General features: G+C 51.2%; 1 protein-coding gene across 1 annotated transcript; it reads left to right on the top strand.

The window, feature by feature from the left end:
• The first annotated feature begins 739 nt into the window (after positions 1–739).
• LOC137096196 (uncharacterized) lies at positions 740–7,820 on the top strand. The gene is made up of 19 exons (XM_067464828.1): positions 740–762; positions 918–975; positions 1,266–1,339; positions 1,523–1,547; positions 1,728–1,804; positions 1,905–1,977; positions 2,324–2,457; positions 2,581–2,731; positions 2,825–2,997; positions 3,116–3,238; positions 3,330–3,435; positions 3,563–3,700; positions 3,880–4,056; positions 4,192–4,338; positions 4,456–4,575; positions 4,651–4,759; positions 4,966–5,028; positions 5,131–5,325; positions 7,183–7,820. Exons 1-18 carry the CDS (start codon positions 740–742, stop codon positions 5,316–5,318), a joined length of 1,959 nt encoding a protein of 652 aa, XP_067320929.1. The 3' UTR covers positions 5,319–5,325; positions 7,183–7,820.
• Positions 7,821–19,887: the final 12,067 nt, after the last annotated feature.

Genomic DNA, 19,887 nt, shown 5'->3' with positions numbered 1-19,887 from the left:
ACCCTTCCAAATATTTAAACTTGGCCCTCATATCCCCTTTCCGCCTTCTCTTTTCCAATGCAAATATTCCCGGCTCCCTCAACCAGTCCTCAAAGGGAGTCATCGTTCTCAGACCTCTCACCCTTTTGGTCACTCTTCTCTAAACACAATCTAGTTTGTCCCTGTCTGTTCTGACCGTTGGTGCCCAGAACTGGACACAGTCCCATTCCAGGCAGGGTCTGACCAAAGCAGAAGAGATGCCCGCCTTAAGAGGGAGACAGGGCTTTAGGGACAGGAGATGAGTGGTGGGTTGAGTGTCCCCTGGTGACCCCTGGAGCAAGATAGCCATCCTTTCCCCTTGGGTTCCTCCATCCCGTTCATTCCCTGTCCCTCACAGAAGCTGGGCCAAGGCAGCGGTCAGCATCCAAGAAAGGAGGGCGATTCTGCTTTGGTTCCCAGGTGGACCTCTGCTGAAGAGCGGAGGGGATCCTACAGCCCTCATGTGTCGTTGGACTGCAAATCCCAGCAGCCTCTGACAGTGTGGTCAACTGAGAGGAATGCTGGGGGTGGCAGTCCAAACATGACTGGAGGGAGAGAGGTTGTAGCGGAAGGAGAAGCCCTTCTTTGTTGGAGCCTTGAGTTTCCCTTCCTTTTCCTACAGTTTCTGGGGAGAGAGGAGCTCCCCTGGGCGGACAGCAGCCTGGAAGTGCAGAGGGGGAGCCTGACGTCCTCCGAGAGAGCAGAGAGGTACCTCCTGCCCATGATTTTTTTTGGGAGGGGGGGGTAGGGTAGGCTGCGGCCTGGGGGTTTGGGGCCTCCCAGAACGTTGCCTTCCTCCCAGGGGCTGGAAGGTCCTTGGGGTGGGGCTGGCCTTGGGGACCTTAGGAGAATGGAGGGGATCCCAAGCTGAGCTCTTCTTCTGTCCCTTGCCCTTCTAGCAGCTTCTTCTCGGAGAAGAGCCCAACTCCGCCGCAGAACAAACGACCCAAAGACTTGGTGAGTGAAAGAGGGGGCCTGGAAAGAGGTAGCTGGATCAGGGCCACCCCAAGACCCCTTGAGTTCACGGTGGCCCTTGGCTGAAGAGGCCTCCCCTGCGGTGGGAATCTGGCAACTCTTAAGTCCCATCAGCCCCAGGCAGCGTGGTCATTGGGGAGGAGGTCTGGGGGTTGCAGTCCAACCCTCTCCAGGATTAGCAGTAGAAATTCACCTGGGAAAGAGTGAGGGAGGGTGTGGCAAAAGGCACAGCACGAACTTCCCTCTTCTTCCCCCTTCTTCCCCCTCAACAGGGCTCAAAGGAAGTTGGGATCCCTTCTGAGTTGTTCCTGCCGGAGTGGGTGGCCCTGGACCTCAATACAGAGAGGTACCTCCTTCCCAGTTTCAGGGGAACATGGCAGGCAGAGGTCTCCTCCCTCCCTCTCCCAATTGAGGCCAAGGGGGCCTCAGCCTGCACTCTTATTCCATGGGGGCTTGGGGGGGCTCCACCAGAGAGAAGAGAGGGGAGGACTTCTTCTGACCTTGCCTTCTTCTCTCTCTCTCCTTGCAGTGTCAACGAGCTCACTCAGAAGATGGTAAGGAAGGGAAGGGGACGGTAAAAGAGGGGTGGGCGCCTTCCTCTCTACCCCCCCCCCACCTTCCCCCCCCCTCTTTTCACCTCCTTCCTCCCACTCTAGTCCTCCTCCCCTGGGCTGCCTTCCCATTCCTTCTCTTTTGGCCCCTTTTTCACTCCTCTGCCCAATTGTCTTTTGCAGGACGCCGACGAGGCAACACTGGCAGACATCGCCAGCATAGAGGATGAGGTGTGGGACCCTCCCCCCAGTTCGAGCAGGTGCGTTGCTATTGCCCAGGAGGGATGACTACAGCCCTGCTCCTTGTCCTCCGTCCCTGCCCTGCCAGGCCTCACCTCCTTGTGCCTCTCTCTCTTCCAGTTCCCTGAGCCACGAGGAAGCCGTAGACATGGCCCTTCACCCTCGGAGGTGGTCCTCCCTGGACCCAGAGCAGGTAAGGCCCAGAGTTCCCCCCGGCCAGGCCTGGGACCACCACCCAAGAGGCATCGCCCAATGCCTTCTTCAGGAGATGAAGAGGGGCCTCCTGCAGAGACCTTCTGGATGACAGGTTCGTCCCAGAGAAATCCGGCCTTCAGGTAGGCTGCTCTTCTCGGCTCCCGTTCGTCACCTGGTGGTCTCTCTGGCCACTGGAAAGGTATGTTGGGAGCCCAATGCCCGGTTACCCTCAGCAGGCATTCTCCACACTTCACCTGTCAATTCTCTCCCTCCACTTTTGGCCCCAGGGGCCTTTCCATGGCTGCCGGGTGCCATTGTTTCTTCCCTCCTTTCTTTGCTTTCAGGCGAAAGAACACCTGCATCGGCTTTGCATGCTTGTCTGCAGTCCCTCCTCTGCAGAGGCCATGCAAGCAGTGGACTACGTGGCCCGCAAACACCTTAAGATGGCCACGGACCACTTTCTGGAGTCCAATGGGAGGTAAGAGAGCTGGGCCTGGGGGTGCCCCATCCCTGTCCCGATGGGGCCCTAGCGGTCTCCCCATGGGGTCGGAGACAAGGCTGGCCCTGACCATGGCTCCCTCTTCCCTCTCTTCATTCACAGGCCTTGTGGTGAATTAGTATGCGCCGTACTAAATTCACAGTATTGTTGCCTGGAGGCGGCGCTGGACCTGTTCCTGGCCAAGGTGAAGGAGGGCCCTTGGCTGGCCCAGGAGGGCGAGGAACAGGGCGGCCCTGCTTGGGATGCGGCCACGGTAAGGGGAAGGAGAATGGGACCCCCTCTTTCCCAGCCTTGACCAGGAGCCCTCCTTCTGTTGAGGTTCAAACCTCCTCCTTTCTCTCCACAGGCAAGAGCGACGCGGGCCATCGGCGGGATCGTGAAGCACATCAAGGAGAGCTGTCGCCTGGAGGGGTGGTTCCTGGAGCTTCTGCTCGCCTTGGTGACCAACTTCATCGAGGTCACAAGGCCTGGGTTGGAGGCACCCAGCAGGAACCGGAGCAGTGGCTACGTTCCTCCAGGGTAAGGAGAGGGTGGGGAGGAAGGGTCAGCGGGACTCCCAACCCTTTTGGGGGGCCTGATGGGGGACTCAGACCCTCCACTGGGAAGTAAGCCTTTTTCTTTCCTTTTTCTTCTGCAGAGAATTGGCGAAGATCGTCTCCGTGCTAGTGAAGAGGGTGGCCTGGGTGTCACACAACGAGACCTCCGAAAAGATGTTCGAAGATCCCAGCGTCTGCCCCGAGGGGATGGCCCTCCAGTTACAGTAAGGAGCAAGGGCTGGAGGAGGTTCAGGGAGGAGGCCCGGCTTGTTCTCTCTGGCTGGGTTTCCTCAGGGGGTCTCTTTTGTCTTGCAGGAGCCTCCTCAAGTCCTCTTCTTCCCTTCTCCGGCACCTGAGTTCCACCTGGGAGGAAGAAGCGCCGCTGGAGCATTCAGCCGGCGTGGTGGCCTTCTATATTCAGGTGAGGAGGGTTGGTCGGCCTGGGTTTTGGGGTTGGAAAGGGCCTTAGGGCAGGGCTGGCAAGGCGAGGAGAGGCAGTGCTTCCCTTCCTGGCTCTAGCCCCTCACGGTTCTCTTCTTCTCTTTCAGCTACTGCACATCGGCCAGCGCCCTCACTCCCCGGAGAAGACCTGGACGCTGCTCACAGCCTGGCTCCAACATCGCAGCCTGGCTGTCCAACATCAGAGCAGGCAGGGCCTTCTCCTGCTCTGCAAGACCTACAGGGAGGTAAGTCAAGCGCAGCCCAGGCTCCGCGCAGCAGGCCTTGCTCTTGAGGTTTTAGCAAGAAGATCCTGGAAGGTTCCTTCCTCAAAGAAGGGGGGAGGCCTGTGGTCCGGCATCCTCTGCAGGGTACATCTTACGCAGGGCTGCGCTTTGACTTGGCCCTCCTTCCTCTCTCTTTGCAGACCATGGGCCTTAAGGAGCTCCTGGTCGGGGTCACTGCGGGGCTGCAATCCCCCCACCACAACGTCACCTTGGAGTTCCTGGACCTGGCTGGCCGGCTGGAGCCCTTGCTTCAGGAAGAAGACCGGGGCCCCGCGAAGGTTCACCTGGCTGCCGTCTACCGCCTTCTCTTCCACCACGTGAGTCTTGGCCCCTGGGCCTCCTCCTTGGGGAGGGAGGGAGGGAGCTGGCTTTTCCCTCTCCCCTTGCCCTGAGAAGGGCCTTCAGGGAAGGAAACGGGGGAAAGATGGCTTTCTTTTCACTCCCCCTTTTAGGAGGCGGCCAAGATCCGGAAGGCAGCCCTGGAATGCTTCAAGCATATTCTCTGGCGCCCAGAAGATCCCAATCAGGAGCGCCAGACCATCCATGGCCTCCTGGCGGTGCTGGTGCACGTGGAAGATGAGGATGAGGAGGTTGCCAAGGTAGGAGGGAAGCCCAGCTCTGGCCCCACAAGGCCTTGGGGCTCAGGGAGGAGGGAGGGGGCCCTTGCCCTCCAAGGGAGCCTGGCTCAGCTTCCCTCTTCCTTCTCCTCTTGGAAGGCTGCGAGGGAGACCCTCCGGGAGGTGGCGCAGGTCCTCGGATGGCACCTGGAGGAGAGCGTTCTGGCGCGGGACACCTTCAGCCTGCAGGAGCTGCTGCACAAGATCTGCAAGCGCCTGGTCAGTGGTCGCCCTAAGGCCTGGCAGTCAAGGGCACTTCTGCCTGGCCTCTTTTGACCCCGCTCTCTCCTCCAGATCCAGCACTGCAGCTCCAGGTGGGAGTTGGAGGAGAAGGTGTATGGCTTCCCGCTTTTCTTTAAGAGCCAACATCCATCAGCAAAGAAGGCGGCAGCCATGTTGCTGGGTAAGGGACCGGGAGAGTCTTGGCCCCGTTTGTGCCCACCCTTGGCGTCCAGGTCAGCCTTTGGGGCAGCAGGAGGGGCCTTTTCCCCAGAGGGACCCCCTACCCCCATTGCAGAACAGTCCTTGGAGCCCCTCCTGGGGAACTCTAGGGCACTCTTTGCTCATGGAGGTCATCCCTCTCTTCTTTGCTGCCTGCCTTCCCTCCAGGTCACCTGCTTCACAAGATCGGCAGCATCGCGACCCAGAGTAACGTCTGCACCTTCGAGGCCTGTAAGTGGGGCCTGAGAGGGCCTGGGCCTGGGGGGAGAGGCTCCCTGGGGAGTCCGTGTGCCCTCCCTCACCTTTTCTCCTCCCTCCCTCTCTCCCTTCCAGGGCTGATCTTCCTCCTTGCCGACCATGACCCTGAAGTCAGGCGAGTTGGCTGGGAGACCAAGGCCATCCTCGCCAGGACCTCCGCCCTCCACTCCCGGCACGGACTGCAAGCTGCTCTTCAGCGCTTGGTGGCGGCCAGCAGGCGACAGAGGTACCCGCCAGAGTACGCCAAGGACCCACCCACCTGATGGACCGGTAAGGAAGGGAGGGAGGGAGGGAAGGAGGAGGAAAGAAAGAGGGCGGGAGGGGGAGGGAAGGAGAAAAAGAGGAAGAAGAAAGGGTAGAGGGAGGAAAGGGGGGAGGAAGAAATGGGGGGAGAGAGGAAGAAAGGGAAGAGGGAGGGAAAAGAGAAAGGAAGTGAAGAGAGAGTGAAGGAGGGACGAAGGAGGGAAAGGAGGAAGGGATGGAAGATGGGAGGGAAGGAAGAACTGAGAGGAAGATGGGAGGGGGGAAGGAGGACTGAGAAAGGAAGGGAGAAAGGGAAAGGAGGAAGTGGGGGAGGTGGGAGGGAGGAAGATGAGAGGGAGGGAGGGAGGGAGAAAAGAGGGAGGAAAAGAAGGAGGAGGAAAGAAAGGATAGAGGGAGAAAAGTAAGGAGGAAGAAATGGAGGGAGGGAGGAGGAAAGGGAAAAGGGAAGGAAAAGGGAAAGGAAGTGAAGAGAGAGCGAGGGAGGGACCAAGGGAGGAAGGAGGGAAAGGAGGAAGGGATGGAAGATGGGGAGGAAGGGAGAACTGAGAGAGGAAGGGCGGAAGGGAAATGAAGAAGCGAGGGAGGAAAGGGAGGGAGGGAGCGAGGGAAGGACAAACGGAGGGAGAGAGGGAAGGGGGAATGAGGACTGAGAGAGGAATGTAGAAAGGGAAAGCAGGAAGTGAGGGAGGTGGGAGGGAGGAAGATGAGAGGGAGGGAGGAAGGGAGGGAGAAAAGAGGGAGGAGGAAGAAAGGAAGGAGGGGAAAAGAATGCAAGGGAGGATAGAGAGAAGGAGGGAGGAGGTAAAGGAGGAAGGGATGGAAGATGGGAGGGAGGGAGTAGGCAAGAAGGCTTGAAGGAGGAATAGAGGGGGAGAAGTAAGGGAGGGAGGGAGGAAGGGAAAGGAAGAAGGAAGGGAGGGGAGGGAGGGACAAAGGGAGGGAGGGAAGGAGGAAGGGATGGAAGATGGGGAGAAGGAGGACTGAGAGAGGAATGTAGAAAGGGAAAGCAGGAAGTGAGGGAGGTGGGAGGGAGGGAGGAAGATGAGAGGGAGGAATGGAGGAAATGGAGGTAGGGAAAAGAGAAAGCAAGGGAGGATAGAGGGAGGAAGGGAGGAGGGAAGAAGGAAGGGGTGGAAGATGGGAGAACTGAGAGAGGAAGGGAGGAAGGGAAAGGAAGAAGTGAGGGAGGAGGGATGGAGGGAAGGAGGAAGGGATGGAAGATGGGAGGGGGGAAGGAGGACTGAGCGAGGAAATGAGAAATGGAAAGGAGGAAGCTAGGGAGGTGGGAGGGAGGAAGATGAGAAGCAGGAGAAAGGAGGGAGGAAATGGAGGGAGAGAGGGAAAAGACAAAGCAAGGAAGGATGGAGGGAGGAGGGAAGGAGGAAGGGATGGAAGATGGGGGGGAGTAGGCAAGAAGGGTTGAAAGAGGAATGGGGGGGAGAAGGAGGGGAGGGAAGTAGCGAAAAGAAGAAGGGAGGGAGGGCTGAGAGAGGAAGCAAGGGAGGTGGAAGGAAGGAAGATGAGAGGGAGGGAGGGAGGGAAGAAGGGGTGGAAAAGAGAGAGAAGGCAAGAAGGAGGGAGGGAGAAAGGGAAGGAGGGAGGGAGGTTTGTAAAGAGCTTTGGGATGGAAGGAAAACAGAACAACAGTGTTTAGTCTGATCAGTTCCAGAGTGTAGAGACTCCCTCCAAGCACACAGAGAGACCCAGGCGGTTGGAGTCGCAGGGCAGAAAGAGCAGACGAGGAGACAAGCGAGGGGTCCACGTCAGCCGAGGAGGGTCCGCCTTGGGGTCTCCTTCAGCGCAGGCCCTAAGAGAGGCCCCCATGGAAGGAGACCCAAGCCCTGCTTTCTCTGCCCTTTGCAGGAACACCACGATCCCCCGCGTGCGCGCCCAACAGGAAGACCTGCGCTCCAGCTGTGCCGCAGCCCCAAAGGGAAGTAGCGTCCAGTGGGCGGGAGTCTGCCCAGTCCTGGCCCAGGGAAGCCCCGCCCCCTGCAGAAGCCCCGCCCCCGCTCTGGACCCCATTGCCACCAGGGGCCCTGGGAACAGAGCAGAGCAGAGCAGAGCCGGAAGACTGCCTGGGCCCCTCTGGCCCCTCGGTTGTTGTTTTTTTAACATTAATTTTTATGGAAATTTTCCAATTAGGTAAAACAGGGAAGAAAGGGAGGGAAGTTAGGGGTGTGGTGGGGGAACTGCGTGAGGTGTGGGGAAGTGGGGAGAAGGAGAAGGAGTGAGGGAAGGCAAGGGCTGGGGAAAATTAGATAGTTAAAGAAGACATCTTTATTCTTCTCTAATTTTTCATCTGTAATTCCCAATAAAAAGTGTTCCGATTTAAGTTTAATTTCTTGTCGAAGGCTTTCATTGCCGGAATCACTGGGTTGTTGTAGGTTTTTTTGGGCCATATGTCCATGTTCTAGAGGCATTCTCTCCTGACGTTTCGCCTGCATCTATCACCTCTGAGGATGCTTGCCATAGATGCAGGTGAAACGTCAGGAGAGAAAGCCTCTAGAACATGGACATATGGCCCGAAAAAACCTACAACAACCTAAGTTTAATTTGTTCCTGTAATATCTTCTGGCGTGAATTGCTTTCCAGAATTTTCTTTTGTTTTTTTGCAATTCCACCACATGTGGAAGAAGGTGCCTTGTTCTGATTCCCATTTCCAGCACTTTGTGTCTAAATTTTTATAACATTTTTCTAGTTTGTCGGGGGTGATGTATTGCTGGTACATCATTTTTTACCGATATTCTTTTAATTCGTATGAATAAGTGTATTTCAGTTTATAATCCTCCCATTCATCCATTCCATGCGTGCCAGCCTTGCCTGAGGTCGAATCCCTCTAGTGTCAGGATTCTTGCTTTTTGGAGAGTCGTCCAATCCTTTCTCCAATCTAATACACATGCTTCATAATACAATTTTACACCAGGGAGTCCTAAGCCTCCTCTGTTCTTTTCACCCGTTAAGTTCATACATTTAATCCTCGCACTCTTTCCTTGCCAAATAAACATTGTTAGATCCTTTTTCGGATATTTTCCACAAAGTCTTCAACTGGGAAAATAAGATCATCAGCAAGAGCTCGTGTTTTAAAATGTTCTTTTTAAGTTTTGTTCCATTCGGGTTTTTGTCTTCTTGAATATCGCTCAATGTTGTGCTCTGTTCTGTTCTGTGGGGGATTTGGGAGGGACCACCAACTGCTCCTTGGGCCTTCCTTCCTCCACTTGGGCTGGGCTCCGCCTCCTTTGACTTCTGCCCCCCCCCCAACCCCTCCCTCTCGGCCTGGGATGCCACGACCGCCTCCTCGTCCCCAAGGTGGCATCCCCACAAGGGCGCCTCCCTCCCTCTTGCCCACCCAGGGGTCCTGCCCCTCCTCCCCTCCCCCTCCCCTCCAGGCACTGCCATGCCTCCCTCCTCCTGCCCCCCCCCCCAACACCTCCATCATCCCTCCCTCTGTCCCCATCAGAGGGGTCAGGAGGGTAGGGGTCAGGGGAGGGTCACAGGGTCGCAGCCCCCATCTGTCCAGGCTATTCCTCATCTGGACTCACCTGGACGGAGGCCTGGCTGCTGGGGCCACGGAGGAGGAAGAGGAGGGGGGCAGCGCTCCCCACTGACGCTGCCCTGCCGTTCTTGCAGGTCCACTTTGGACGGAGGATCCGAGGGACAGTGACCACCGAGGGACCCTGACCGGCGAGGGACACTTCAGAACGAAGGACCCTGACCATCGAGGGACATTAACCTCAAGGGAGCTTGACCACCGAGGGACCCTGACCGCCGAGGGACCCTTAAGGACGAAGGACCCTGACCATCGAGGGACATTAACCTCAAGGGAGCTTGACCACCGAGGGACCCTGACCGGCGAGGGACGCTTAAGAGTGAAGGAACCTGACCACCGAGGGACATTAACCTCGAGAGACCCTGACTGGCACCTGCAAGAATAGGAGAGAGAAGACAGGACTTCCATAGATTTGGGTTTTTGCTTTGTTGTGATTTAGTATATTGTAATTGTGTTGTTGTGCAGGGGAGGATCCCACTCCATTGTGAAAGCGCTGCTCTTCCCCTTTGGCCGCTCTGGCTGCCTCCTGTGGATCCGGGGCTGGCCGTGGAGGGAGGCCCAGGCCACTCTGGCGGATGGGGGGTTTCCAAGGGCCCCCTCCCTCCTCTGCAAACTCCAGGACCCACAGCCTAGCGCCGGAGGGGAAGAACTGCCCTTGAACAGTGCGATTGGAGAAGCCCCCCACTCTCGGTTTATTGTAATGTAATATGATATAATTGCCTAGTCTAAAATGGTATTGTTTAATAATAACTGATTAGAATAAATGTACCTCTTTATTTTTAATTGGCCGCTTTCCTTGGATTCCTTTGGGGAGGGAGACCCAGGGCTTGCCACTCAGGCTTCATCCACACTGACCCTTTCGTGCAGGTTGAACTGCAGATGAGGCTGGGTCTATCCTGCCCTCTATCCCATATTAACTGGGATTCATACTGGATTATATGACAGTGTAGACGAGGCCTAAGAGGAAGAAGTGGGAGAAGATGATAATGCTGCCATGGAGGCTGGGTCTACACTGGCCTCTATTCCAGGATCTGATCCCGGATTATCTTCCTCAAAATGGATTATATGCGTCTACACAGCCAGATAATCTGGTTATGTAGATCCAACACAGGTCTGCATGGATGACATAATACAGTTCAAACTGCATGAAATGCACAGTGTAGATAAGGCTATCCTCATCACACTAGAGAATGAATCCACTTAAAATCCAGTTTCTGCCTCCTACAGAATTCTGGGGTTTGTAGTTTCGTGAGGCTGTTAAAGTCTCCTCCCTAAACTACAAAGCCCAGAATTCTGCAGGAGGCAGAAACCGGATTTAAAGTGGATTCATTCTCTAGTGTGATGAAGTATGTATTACACTGCCATATAATCCAGTTTCAGAATGCATTTTAACTGTGGTTCAAACTAGATTCTATGGCAGTGTAGATGGAGCCATAGTTCTCTCTGTTGTATAGGCTTTTTAACGAGGGTTGTCGTGTTGGGCAACACTGATGTAAATTGTGATTTAATATTGTATTCTTCTATAGTCTGTTTTGTAACCAAGTGTATAATATCTGCTCTATAGGTTTAAACATCTGTGTTTAGAATAAATGTCCCCCTTTCGTTTTAATTTGGCGCTTTCCTTGCATTCCTTTGGGGAGGGAGACCCAAACCGCCCAAGACCCGCAACTCAGGCCTCATCCGCACGGATCCTTTCGTGCAGGTAGAACTACATTGTATGGTGAGTGCAGGCTCATCCACATTTCTCTGCACTGACCATATAATCCAGTTCAAACGGCATGAAATGGGCAGTGTGAGATGGAGCCATAAACCTCATTTGCACTGCCATATAATCCAGTTCCAGAATTCTGATTAACTGCACTTCAAAATGGATTCTGTGGCAGTGTAGACGGGGCCTAAGGGGAAGAAGTGAGAGAAGGTGACAATGCTGCCATGTAGACTGGATCTACACTGCCCTCTATCCCAGGATCTGGTCCCAGATTTTCTGCTTTAAAAACTGGATTATATGAGTCTACACTGCCAGATAATCCAGGATAAGAAGATAATCTGGGATCATATCCTAGGATAAGGGGCAGTGTGGAAGGGACCATAGTTGGTGCAAATGTGTGTGTCTAGTTAAGATCATATTGTGACTATGATGGCATGGCTGTGACAATAAAATTTACTCTATTTCTTTAAGAACAACTATTTGTGTGAGTGTGTGTTGGTGTGTTTTCAAATGCTTTCCTGGGGGATCTGCTCCTTGTGGAAATCCAAAAGTGTTGGATAGTAGCGAACCCCGTTCTTAGTAGTCTGCAAGCGGAAAATGTGTCAAGAGTGTGAAGCTGCAGCAAAAGAGGCCAATGTGATTCTAGGCTGCATCAGTCACAGTCTGGTGTCTCGATGGAGGGGAGTCACAGCCCCATTCTGTTCTGCTTTGGTCAGGAACTCACCTGGGATCATCCTGTGTCTATTTCTGGAGACCACAATCCAAGAAGGAGAGGGACAGGCGGAAGGGTCCAGAGAAGGAAGGGCCACCAAAAGGGTCAAAGGTCCAGAAGTCATGAATCCCTCTGAGGAGCCGATGAAGAAGAGGAGGCCGAGAGGAGGGTCATTGGAGCCATGTTTCAACATGCTAAGGGAGGCCCCACTGAGGAGACTGGGACACAACAGAGCAAGGGATTCAACTGGCAGGAAAAGAGATTCCACCTGAAGAATCAGAGAAAATGATTGGCAGTAAGAGCCGCTCAACAGAGGAATAGGATGCTTCCTTTGGAAAGTGTGTTTCAGGAGGTGACTGCATTGGGGAGTAAACACAGAGCCGGGGGGGGGGGGCACTACAGAGAAGGCCCTCTCCTTCGTCCCCACAAGTCGCGCTTGCGATGGGGACGGGAGCGAGAGAAGGGCCTCTCCAGAAGATCGAAGAGATCATGTATGTTTGTAGATGGAAATGCAGTCTCCAATCAGGAGAGAGCAGACAGAGCGGGAAGTTTGAATAGCTGGCAGCTGTATAAAACCTCATGCCTCTGTATTTCATGCACGCTTGTACATTTTTGGCATTAGCCATACTTGGCATCGTTTCTGGCCAGGTTGCTAATATGCCTCTGTGGCTGTCTTCACCTGTTGTGTTCTTCAACTGGGGAACTTTTGGCTTTAGTATAAACACTCGCCAGGCACAGACCCTCTGTATCCACAGTCCTAAATTCGACCTCACTTTGAGAATTAGAATGTGTATAGTCCTACCTAGTTCAGACATTCCCTTCCTACTAATTCAGTTCATCAGTGTAATTGGCAAATAGATGTTTATCCCAAGGGAACATCGCCTGACTGCTCCTTTTGTATCATCTATTGGCTGCTGCGCACACTTCGCTCATGGCCCACATAGGTAGACCTTCCAATTCCCATAAAGCCTCAAATATCTTGTAGAAAGCTCTACATAAGCACACCTTTTGGGATCCAAGTGTGATATAAACAATTTCTTGGGACTGTGAGGGTGACCACTTGTACTCCGGATTCTTGTCCTTACTTGCTAGTGAAGCTGGCCAGAGATGGGTTGTTGGAGTGGTTTGTGGCAATAATAAATGCCTCACTGGGCCAGGGTAAATTCCCGACCTGCAAGCGGTGGTAAAACCTTTGATAAAGAAGACCTCCCTTGACCCAACTGTATGCAACAACTACAGACCAATCTCCAACCTCCCATTTCTGGGCAAGGTTCTGGAGCGGGTGGTTGCCTCGCAGCTTCAGGGATTCCTCGATGACACTGATTTTCTGGATCGCTCGCAGTCTGGCTTTAGGCCTGGGCACAGTACCGAGACAGCTATGGTCGCCTTGGTGGATGACCTCCGAAGAGAGCTTGACAGGTTCTCTTGGATATCTCAGCGGCTTTCGATACCATCGACCATGGTATCCTTCTGGGGAGGCTTTCTGGGATGGGATTCGGGGGCACGGTTTTACTGTGGCTCTGGTCCTTCCTGGAGGGCCGTTCCCAGAGGGTGAAGCTGGGGGACTCCTGCTCGGACCCCTGGCCATTGACCTGTGGGGTCCTGCAAGGTTCTATTCTGTCCCCCATGCTATTTAACATCTGCATGAAACTGCTGGGAGAGGTCATCCGGAGTTTTGGAGTACAGTGCCATCTCTACGCAGATGACACCCAGCTCCACTACTCTTTTCCATCTGACTCCAAGGAAGCCCCGAGGATACTGGACCAGTGCCTGACTGCTGTGGCGACCTGGATGAGGAAGAACAAGCTGAGGATCAATCCTGACAAGACAGAGGTCCTCCAGGTCAGTCGTTTGGCTGACCGGGGTATTGGGTGGCAACCTGTGCTGGATGGGGTTGCACTCCCCCTGAAATCACAGGTACGCAGTTTGGGGATCCTCCTAGACTCAGCGCTGACGCTTGATGCGCAGGTGTCGGTGGTGGCCGGGAGGGCCTTCACGTAATTAAAACTTGTGCGCCAACTGCAACCGTACCTCATGAAGTCTGACTTGACCATGGTGGTCCATGCCTTAGTTACCTCTAGATTGGACTACTGTAATGCTCTCTACGTGGGGCTACCCTTGAAGATGGCCCGGAAATTACAACTTGTCCAATGTTCAGCAGCCAGACTAATAACTGGGGCAACCTACAGGGAGCGGTCAACCCCCCTGTTTAAGGAACTCCTGTTTAAGGACTGGAAAATAACTGGCTGCCATTTATTTTCCGGTCCCAATTCAAGGTGCAGGTTTATCACCTATAAAGCCCTAAACGGTTTGGGACCCGCCTACCTTCGTGACCATATCTCTCTCCATGAACCATCTCGGGCCCTCCGTTCTTCTGGGGAGGCCCTTCTCTCGCCCCTGCCAGTCTCCCAGACTCGTCTGGTGAATACAAGGGAGAGAGCTTTTTCCTCTGTGGCTTCCGACTCTGGAACTCACTTCCTGGAGAGATTAGGAAAGCCCCTACCCTAGAAACCTTTAAAAAGAACCTCAAAACCTGGCTCTTCCGCTGCGCATTTGATGAATAGATTTACATCCTCATACTAGTGCTTAGTTTTAACGGTTTCTGTTATTGGAGTGCATTCACCCCTATAGGAAAGCTTTGCTTCACGACAGCCATTAAAACGAGCTCTCCTCCGCAAATAATCTGTCCTTGTTTATCTCGTGTTTATCTCGCCTGGGTTTCTACCCAGCTTTCTTTTATCCATTACATGTAGCTCGCCCATGTTATTGTGATTGTGATTATTGCAGTTTTATATTGCTATGTTGTCTTTGTTTTATGTAATTGCGTTATTATTGTTTATTATTTGCATTTTCACTGAAAATGTGTCCCATTTAATACTGCTTACCTTATATCAATAGCTCAACATTCTTGTATTGAAATAAAACTGTATGACCTGTATTCACTTGTTCTGCTCTACTTCTCATTTCCGTTTCAAGTTGGGAGAAACTATTTCTGTACTAGTTAAATATTCGGTCTCAAGAAAGGATGATGTAAGTCTGCAGTAAACATCTTGATGTACTTGTGACTAAGAGATTTTGCAAAATAAAAACACACTTTGTGGTGTGTCCATTAATTCATTCATTCCTCTGAGCTCCAAGGTCTCTCAAAGCTTTTTTCCTTAGAAGAACTAGCTGACTCTAATTTATATTTATATTTATTGATTGTGGCACAACAGCCCAGACAACTATGGATAAATCGTGCACACTTTCTCTCTCTCTCTGTATATATGTTATGGAAAATTTTCTGTTGAAAAATATAGTATTAGAAAAAAGTCTAAAATTCAGAAAAAATAATTAAAATGCTTCAAAGTCACATTTTGGAAATAGCAGAAAACTTAAAAGGAAAAGTACTTTTTAGTTTAACAAGTACTATTTTCTATTTATATCTCAACAGTATTTAAAGGCATTTTAACAGGGTTTTTTTCAATTTTCCATGCATTCTCTTATTGTTTTTTCTCTCTGTTAAAAGAACAAGCAAAGCAAGTTACTTTTTTCAATACCATGCCAGATGACTTACTTTACTGAGGCGATCCCTCGTTGGACGAGGATGATTGTCTTCCAATAATCTTGTGGGTCCGTATGTGGCTGTGGAGCCCTATTCTTGCTCTGCATCTTCTCCCGCAGTGAGGGCATTGGTTTCCAAGTGGAAGGCGGTCTCAGGGGGGGTTGGCTTGACGCGCCTTCCTCTTGGCATGCTTCTCCCTTTCTCCCTCCATTCGTGCCTCTTCAAATTCTGCAGCACTGCTGGTCACAGCTGACCTCCAGCTGGAGCGGTCAAGGGCCAGGGCTTCCCAGTTCTCAGTGTCTATGTCAGAGTTTTTAAGGTTGGCTTTGAGACCATCTTTAAATCTCTTTTCCTGTCCACCAACTTTCCGTTTTCCGTTCTTGAGTTTGGAGTAGAGCGACTGCTTTGGGAGATGGTGGTCGGGCATCCGGACAACGTGGCCAGTCCAGTGGAGTTGATGGCGGAGGACCATCGCTTCAGTGCTGGTGGTCTTTGCTTCTTCCAGCACGCTGACGTTTGTCCGCCTGCCTTCCCAAGAGATTTGCAGGATTTTCCGGAGGCAGCGCTGATGGAATCGTTCCAGGAGTTGCATGTGACGTCTGTAGACAGTCCACGTCTCACAGGCGTATAGCAAGGTTGGGAGGACAATAGCTCTATAAACAAGCACCTTGGTATACCTATGGATGTCCTGATCCTCAAACACTCTCTGCTTCATTTGGAAAAATGCTGCGCTCGCAGAGCTCAGGCGGTGTTGTATTTTAGTGTCAATGTTGACTTTGGTGGAGAGGTGGCTGCCCAGATGACTTACCAAGCACTGCAAAAATGAATAGACCTCACTACCTCTGAGGATGCTTGCCATAGATGCAGGCGAAACGTCAGGAGAAATGCCTCTAGAACATGGCTCTATAGCCCGGAAAAAAACCCACAAGAACCTAGTGAATAGGAATGGATTGCATTCCCAAAATTTGCTGAATATTTATACAAATACAGTTAATCTGAATAATGCTGAGTGTCTAAACATCCCACTCCAGAAAAAATACACATAAGGTACAAGCAACAAGAGTTTCAGAACCTCTTCTTCTTTAGAACAGTGATTTGTATTCATGTGAAAGCAACATATTCCCAAATATGTGTCCTGGAGGAATGAGACAGATGCCGGGTTCAATTTGAATGTGTGAAGCAGGGATGGGGAAGCTGTAACCTTCCAGATGTTAGGGCTGTGTCATATGAGCCTGTGTGGAGAAAGGTCCAGGATAAAAGGAGCTGGGGACCTTAGAAATGTTGAGGAAACACCTCCAGATGTTGTTTCATGTCCCTAATAGCCCTCCGTTTGCTTCATTTAAAGAGTGGCTAAATACAAATTCCCAACTTCTTTCCTTTTCAACACATCCCGTGAAACGTTTCTGAGAAACGTGTATGCCGTCGCGCCTGGGGCTATCGAGAAAGAGGCATGGACGTGACTGCTTTCCCCAGGGGATTGCTTCTTGCCCTCCTTTAGGGAAACTGGAACTCCCAAGGACCAGAACACAACAATTGACTCAAAGTGGTGTTTATTGATGATAATTAGTTTTCTTTCTTAGGCACACACTTTATGTTTCAACAGGGAAAAACACTTTCTAAACTCTAAAGCCCAGGGTCCTAGGAGTAATAAGCTGAGAAGCTTTCCCTGTTCCCTCTCTCTCAATGCAAAGATACAGAATGGGTGACGCCTGGCTCGAGAGCAGTACGTGTGAAAAAGATCTTGGAGTTCTCGTGGACAACAAGTTAAACATGAGCCAACAATGTGACGTGGCGGCAAAAAAAGCCAATGGGATTTTGGCCTGCATCAAGAGGGGCATAGTGTCTAGATCTAAGGAAGTAATGCTACCCCTCTATTCTGCTCTGGTTAGACCACACCTGGAATATTGTGTCCAATTCTGGGCGCCACAATTCAAGAGAGATATTGACAAGCTGGAATGTGTCCAGAGGAGGGCGACTAAAATGATCAAGGGTCTGGAGAACAAGCCCTGTGAGGAGCGGCTTAGGGAACTGGGCATGTTTACCCTGCAGAAGAGAAGGCTGAGAGGAGATATGATAGCCATGTATAAATATGTGAGAGGAAGCCACAGGGAGGAGGGAGCAAGCTTGTTTTCTGCTTCCTTGGAGACTAGGACGCGGAACAATGGCTTCAAACTACAAGAGAGGAGATTCCATCTGAACATGAGGAAGAACTTCCTGACTGTGAGAGCCGTTCAGCAGTGGAACTCTCTGCCCCGGAGTGTGGTGGAGGCTCCTTCTTTGGAAGCTTTTAAACAGAGGCTGGATGGCCATTTGTCAGGGGTGATTTGAATGCAATATTCCTGCTTCTTGGCAGGGGGTTGGACTGGATGGCCCATGAGGTCTCTTCCAACTCTTTGATTCTATGATTCTATGGATGCCGGAGCAAACCACAACCCCAGTTCAGTGGCCTAAATTGAAGGACAAGACCTTCCTATGGTGCCAAAGAACTGGAATGGAGGCGCCTGAGGTCTTCACAATTTCGTTCAGGAGGTTTGAACATAAAGAATAAGACTGGTAGTAAGAAATGCCTTGACCAGGGGCTTTTGGGCCAAGCGTTTGGACACGTCCATCCAATGAGTCTTTTTCTGAGGTAAAAAAGGTGAGGGAGAAACCTTCCCTTTCTCTCTTGGAAGGGGCGGAGCCTAAACAACTGAACTGGGGAAACAAGCCAATTGGAGTACAACAACAATAAATTGACGGCTATAGTAACCAATGAAATTTAACTATACATGTACAAGGTAGACAGAAATAAAATGGCAGTTTAAAATCCTGCAACTAACAGTTCTAAATATATGTGGCACCACACGCGCCGTCACAACGTGATTATCACTTCTTGATTTTGTGTGGCACTTTGACTGTTAAGTAAACACAACAGGAAGTTTGGACATATACTGATTGGCATTGCTGGGCATACTCGTATAATTACTATTTATATAGTGTAATCACTGTACATAAATGCTATACCAGTGCCTATTGCTTGTGATCATGTGCAATTATATAAGCCAGATCCTTACATCAAAATTACTCATGTGTTTCTGTTGAGTAGTAAGTAGGTAGTGCTTCTTCTCCCATACATACATGCTTTATACAAGTAACTTTTCCCTCCTAAGCACTTTGTACCTTCAACAATAAGTGAGATGAGTGCCATATTTCAGGAGTAATTCTGGTAGATCTGAGGCCACATGCTTCTACCCTCGCTGCTCACCCTAAGCTACACCATAACTCAAAATGCAAGATACTCCACTTAAACTACAAGAGAGGAGATTCCATCTGAACATTAGGAAGAACTTCCTGACTGTGAGAGCCGTTCAGCAGTGGAACTCTCTGCCCCGGAGTGTGGTGGAGGCTCCTTCTTTGGAAGCTTTTAAGCAGAGGCTGGATGGCCATTTGTCAGGGGTGATTTGAATGCAATATTCCTGCTTCTTGGCAGAATGGGGTTGGACTGGATGGCCCATGAGGTCTCTTCCAACTCTGATTCTATGATTCTATGATTCTAAGTCAGAAAAAACAAAATGCAAAGATACAGAATGGGGGACAATGCCTGGCTCGAGAGCAGTACATGTGAAAAAGATCTTGGAGTCCGTGTAAACAAGTTAAACATGAGACAACAATGTCATGTAGCGGCAAAAAAGCCAATGGGATTTTGGCCTGCATCAATAGGAGCATAGTGTCCAGATCTAGGGAAGTCATGCTACCCCTCTATTCTGCTTTGGTTAGACCACACCTGGAATATTGTGTCCAGTTCTGGGCACCACAATTGAAGGGAGATATTGACAAGCTGGAATGTGTCCAGAGGAGGGCGACTAAAATGATCAAGGGTTTGGAGAACAAGTCCTATGACGAGCGGCTTAAGGAGCTGGACATGTTTAGCCTCAAGAAGAGAAAGCTGAGAGGAGATATGATAGCCATGTATAAATATGTGAGAGGCAGTCACAGGGAGGAGGGAGCAAGCTTGTTTTCTGCTTCCCTGGAACAATGGCTTCAAACTACAAGAAAGGTGATTCCATCTGAACATTAGGAAGAACTTCCTGTGAAATCTGTTCAGCAGTGGAACTCTCTGCCCCGGAGTGTGGCGGAGGCTCCTTCTTTGGAAGCTTTGAAACAGAGGCTGGATGGTCATCTGTCAGGGGTGCTTTGAATGCAATATTCCTGCTTCTTGGCAGGGGGTTGGACTGGATGGCCCATGAGGTCTCTTCCAACTCTATGATTCTATGAAATGGGTGAAATAGGAAGAAAGTCACACCTGGAAGTTTCTGGATGCCTGTTTCTATTGTTTTTAATTGAGGGGATGGGTCTCTTTATTGCAGAGACCCATCCCCTTACATGCTTTATTACATGCTTTATTTAAAAAACTGCTGATTTTCAGTATTTTCTGGAACATAAGAATTGGAAGAGGGCCTTATGGACCATTGAGTTGAGCTCCCAGCTGAATCTCCAGCAGGAACATCCCCAACAGGTGGATGTCTCTCTCTTTCAGTTGACGTCCAAAGGAGCCCCGGGCCACCTCTCTAGGTGAGTGGTTCCATTGCTACTGTTAAGATTGCCCTTCTAATATTTGATCAAAACCTATCCTCCTGTAACTTAACACCACTAGACCTGGTCCTACTCCCCGAGGCAGCTGAGAATAAGCCTGCAGCTCTGTTTCATTATTCGAGCAGAGGCCACTGGGGACACTAGAGAGAGAAGAATAGTCCATTTTGTGGGGGTGGAAGTGAGTTGAAGGTGGAAACCATTTCCCTGTGTTTTTCCCCATCCACGTCCCCGTCCTGGAAACAACCCTAGTTTATGATATGGGAAGTGGGGAGGGGGAATAACCAGTGAAATAGAGGAAATGGTTTTCCTACTTCAACTCTCACAATGGAGAACCTTCTTGCAGCAACACCAGAGGCATTCCAAGTGGCCTGCTACTGGTCAAAGAACATTTAATCAACTACCAAGCTTGCAAACTTTGTGGTTTGTTTGTTTGTTTGTTTGTTAAAAAATGCAATACAACTGTTTGGCTTGCTCCTGACACG

This window comes from Anolis sagrei, chromosome 2, assembly GCF_037176765.1.
Source record: "Anolis sagrei isolate rAnoSag1 chromosome 2, rAnoSag1.mat, whole genome shotgun sequence".
Taxonomy (NCBI): domain Eukaryota; kingdom Metazoa; phylum Chordata; class Lepidosauria; order Squamata; family Dactyloidae; genus Anolis; species Anolis sagrei.
Note: the sequence above shows the minus strand (reverse complement) of the source record. Positions and strands in the feature narration are given on the sequence as shown.

Excerpts from the sequence above, each read along its gene's own strand:
- LOC137096196 (XM_067464828.1), top strand. The coding sequence starts at position 740 with ATGATTTTTTTTGGGAGGGGGGG. Across the intron at positions 3,239-3,329 it reads GGGATGGCCCTCCAGTTACA|GAGCCTCCTCAAGTCCTCTT; the intron begins GTAAGGAGCAAG and ends TTTGTCTTGCAG. Across the intron at positions 4,760-4,965 it reads GGCGGCAGCCATGTTGCTGG|GTCACCTGCTTCACAAGATC; the intron begins GTAAGGGACCGG and ends CCTTCCCTCCAG.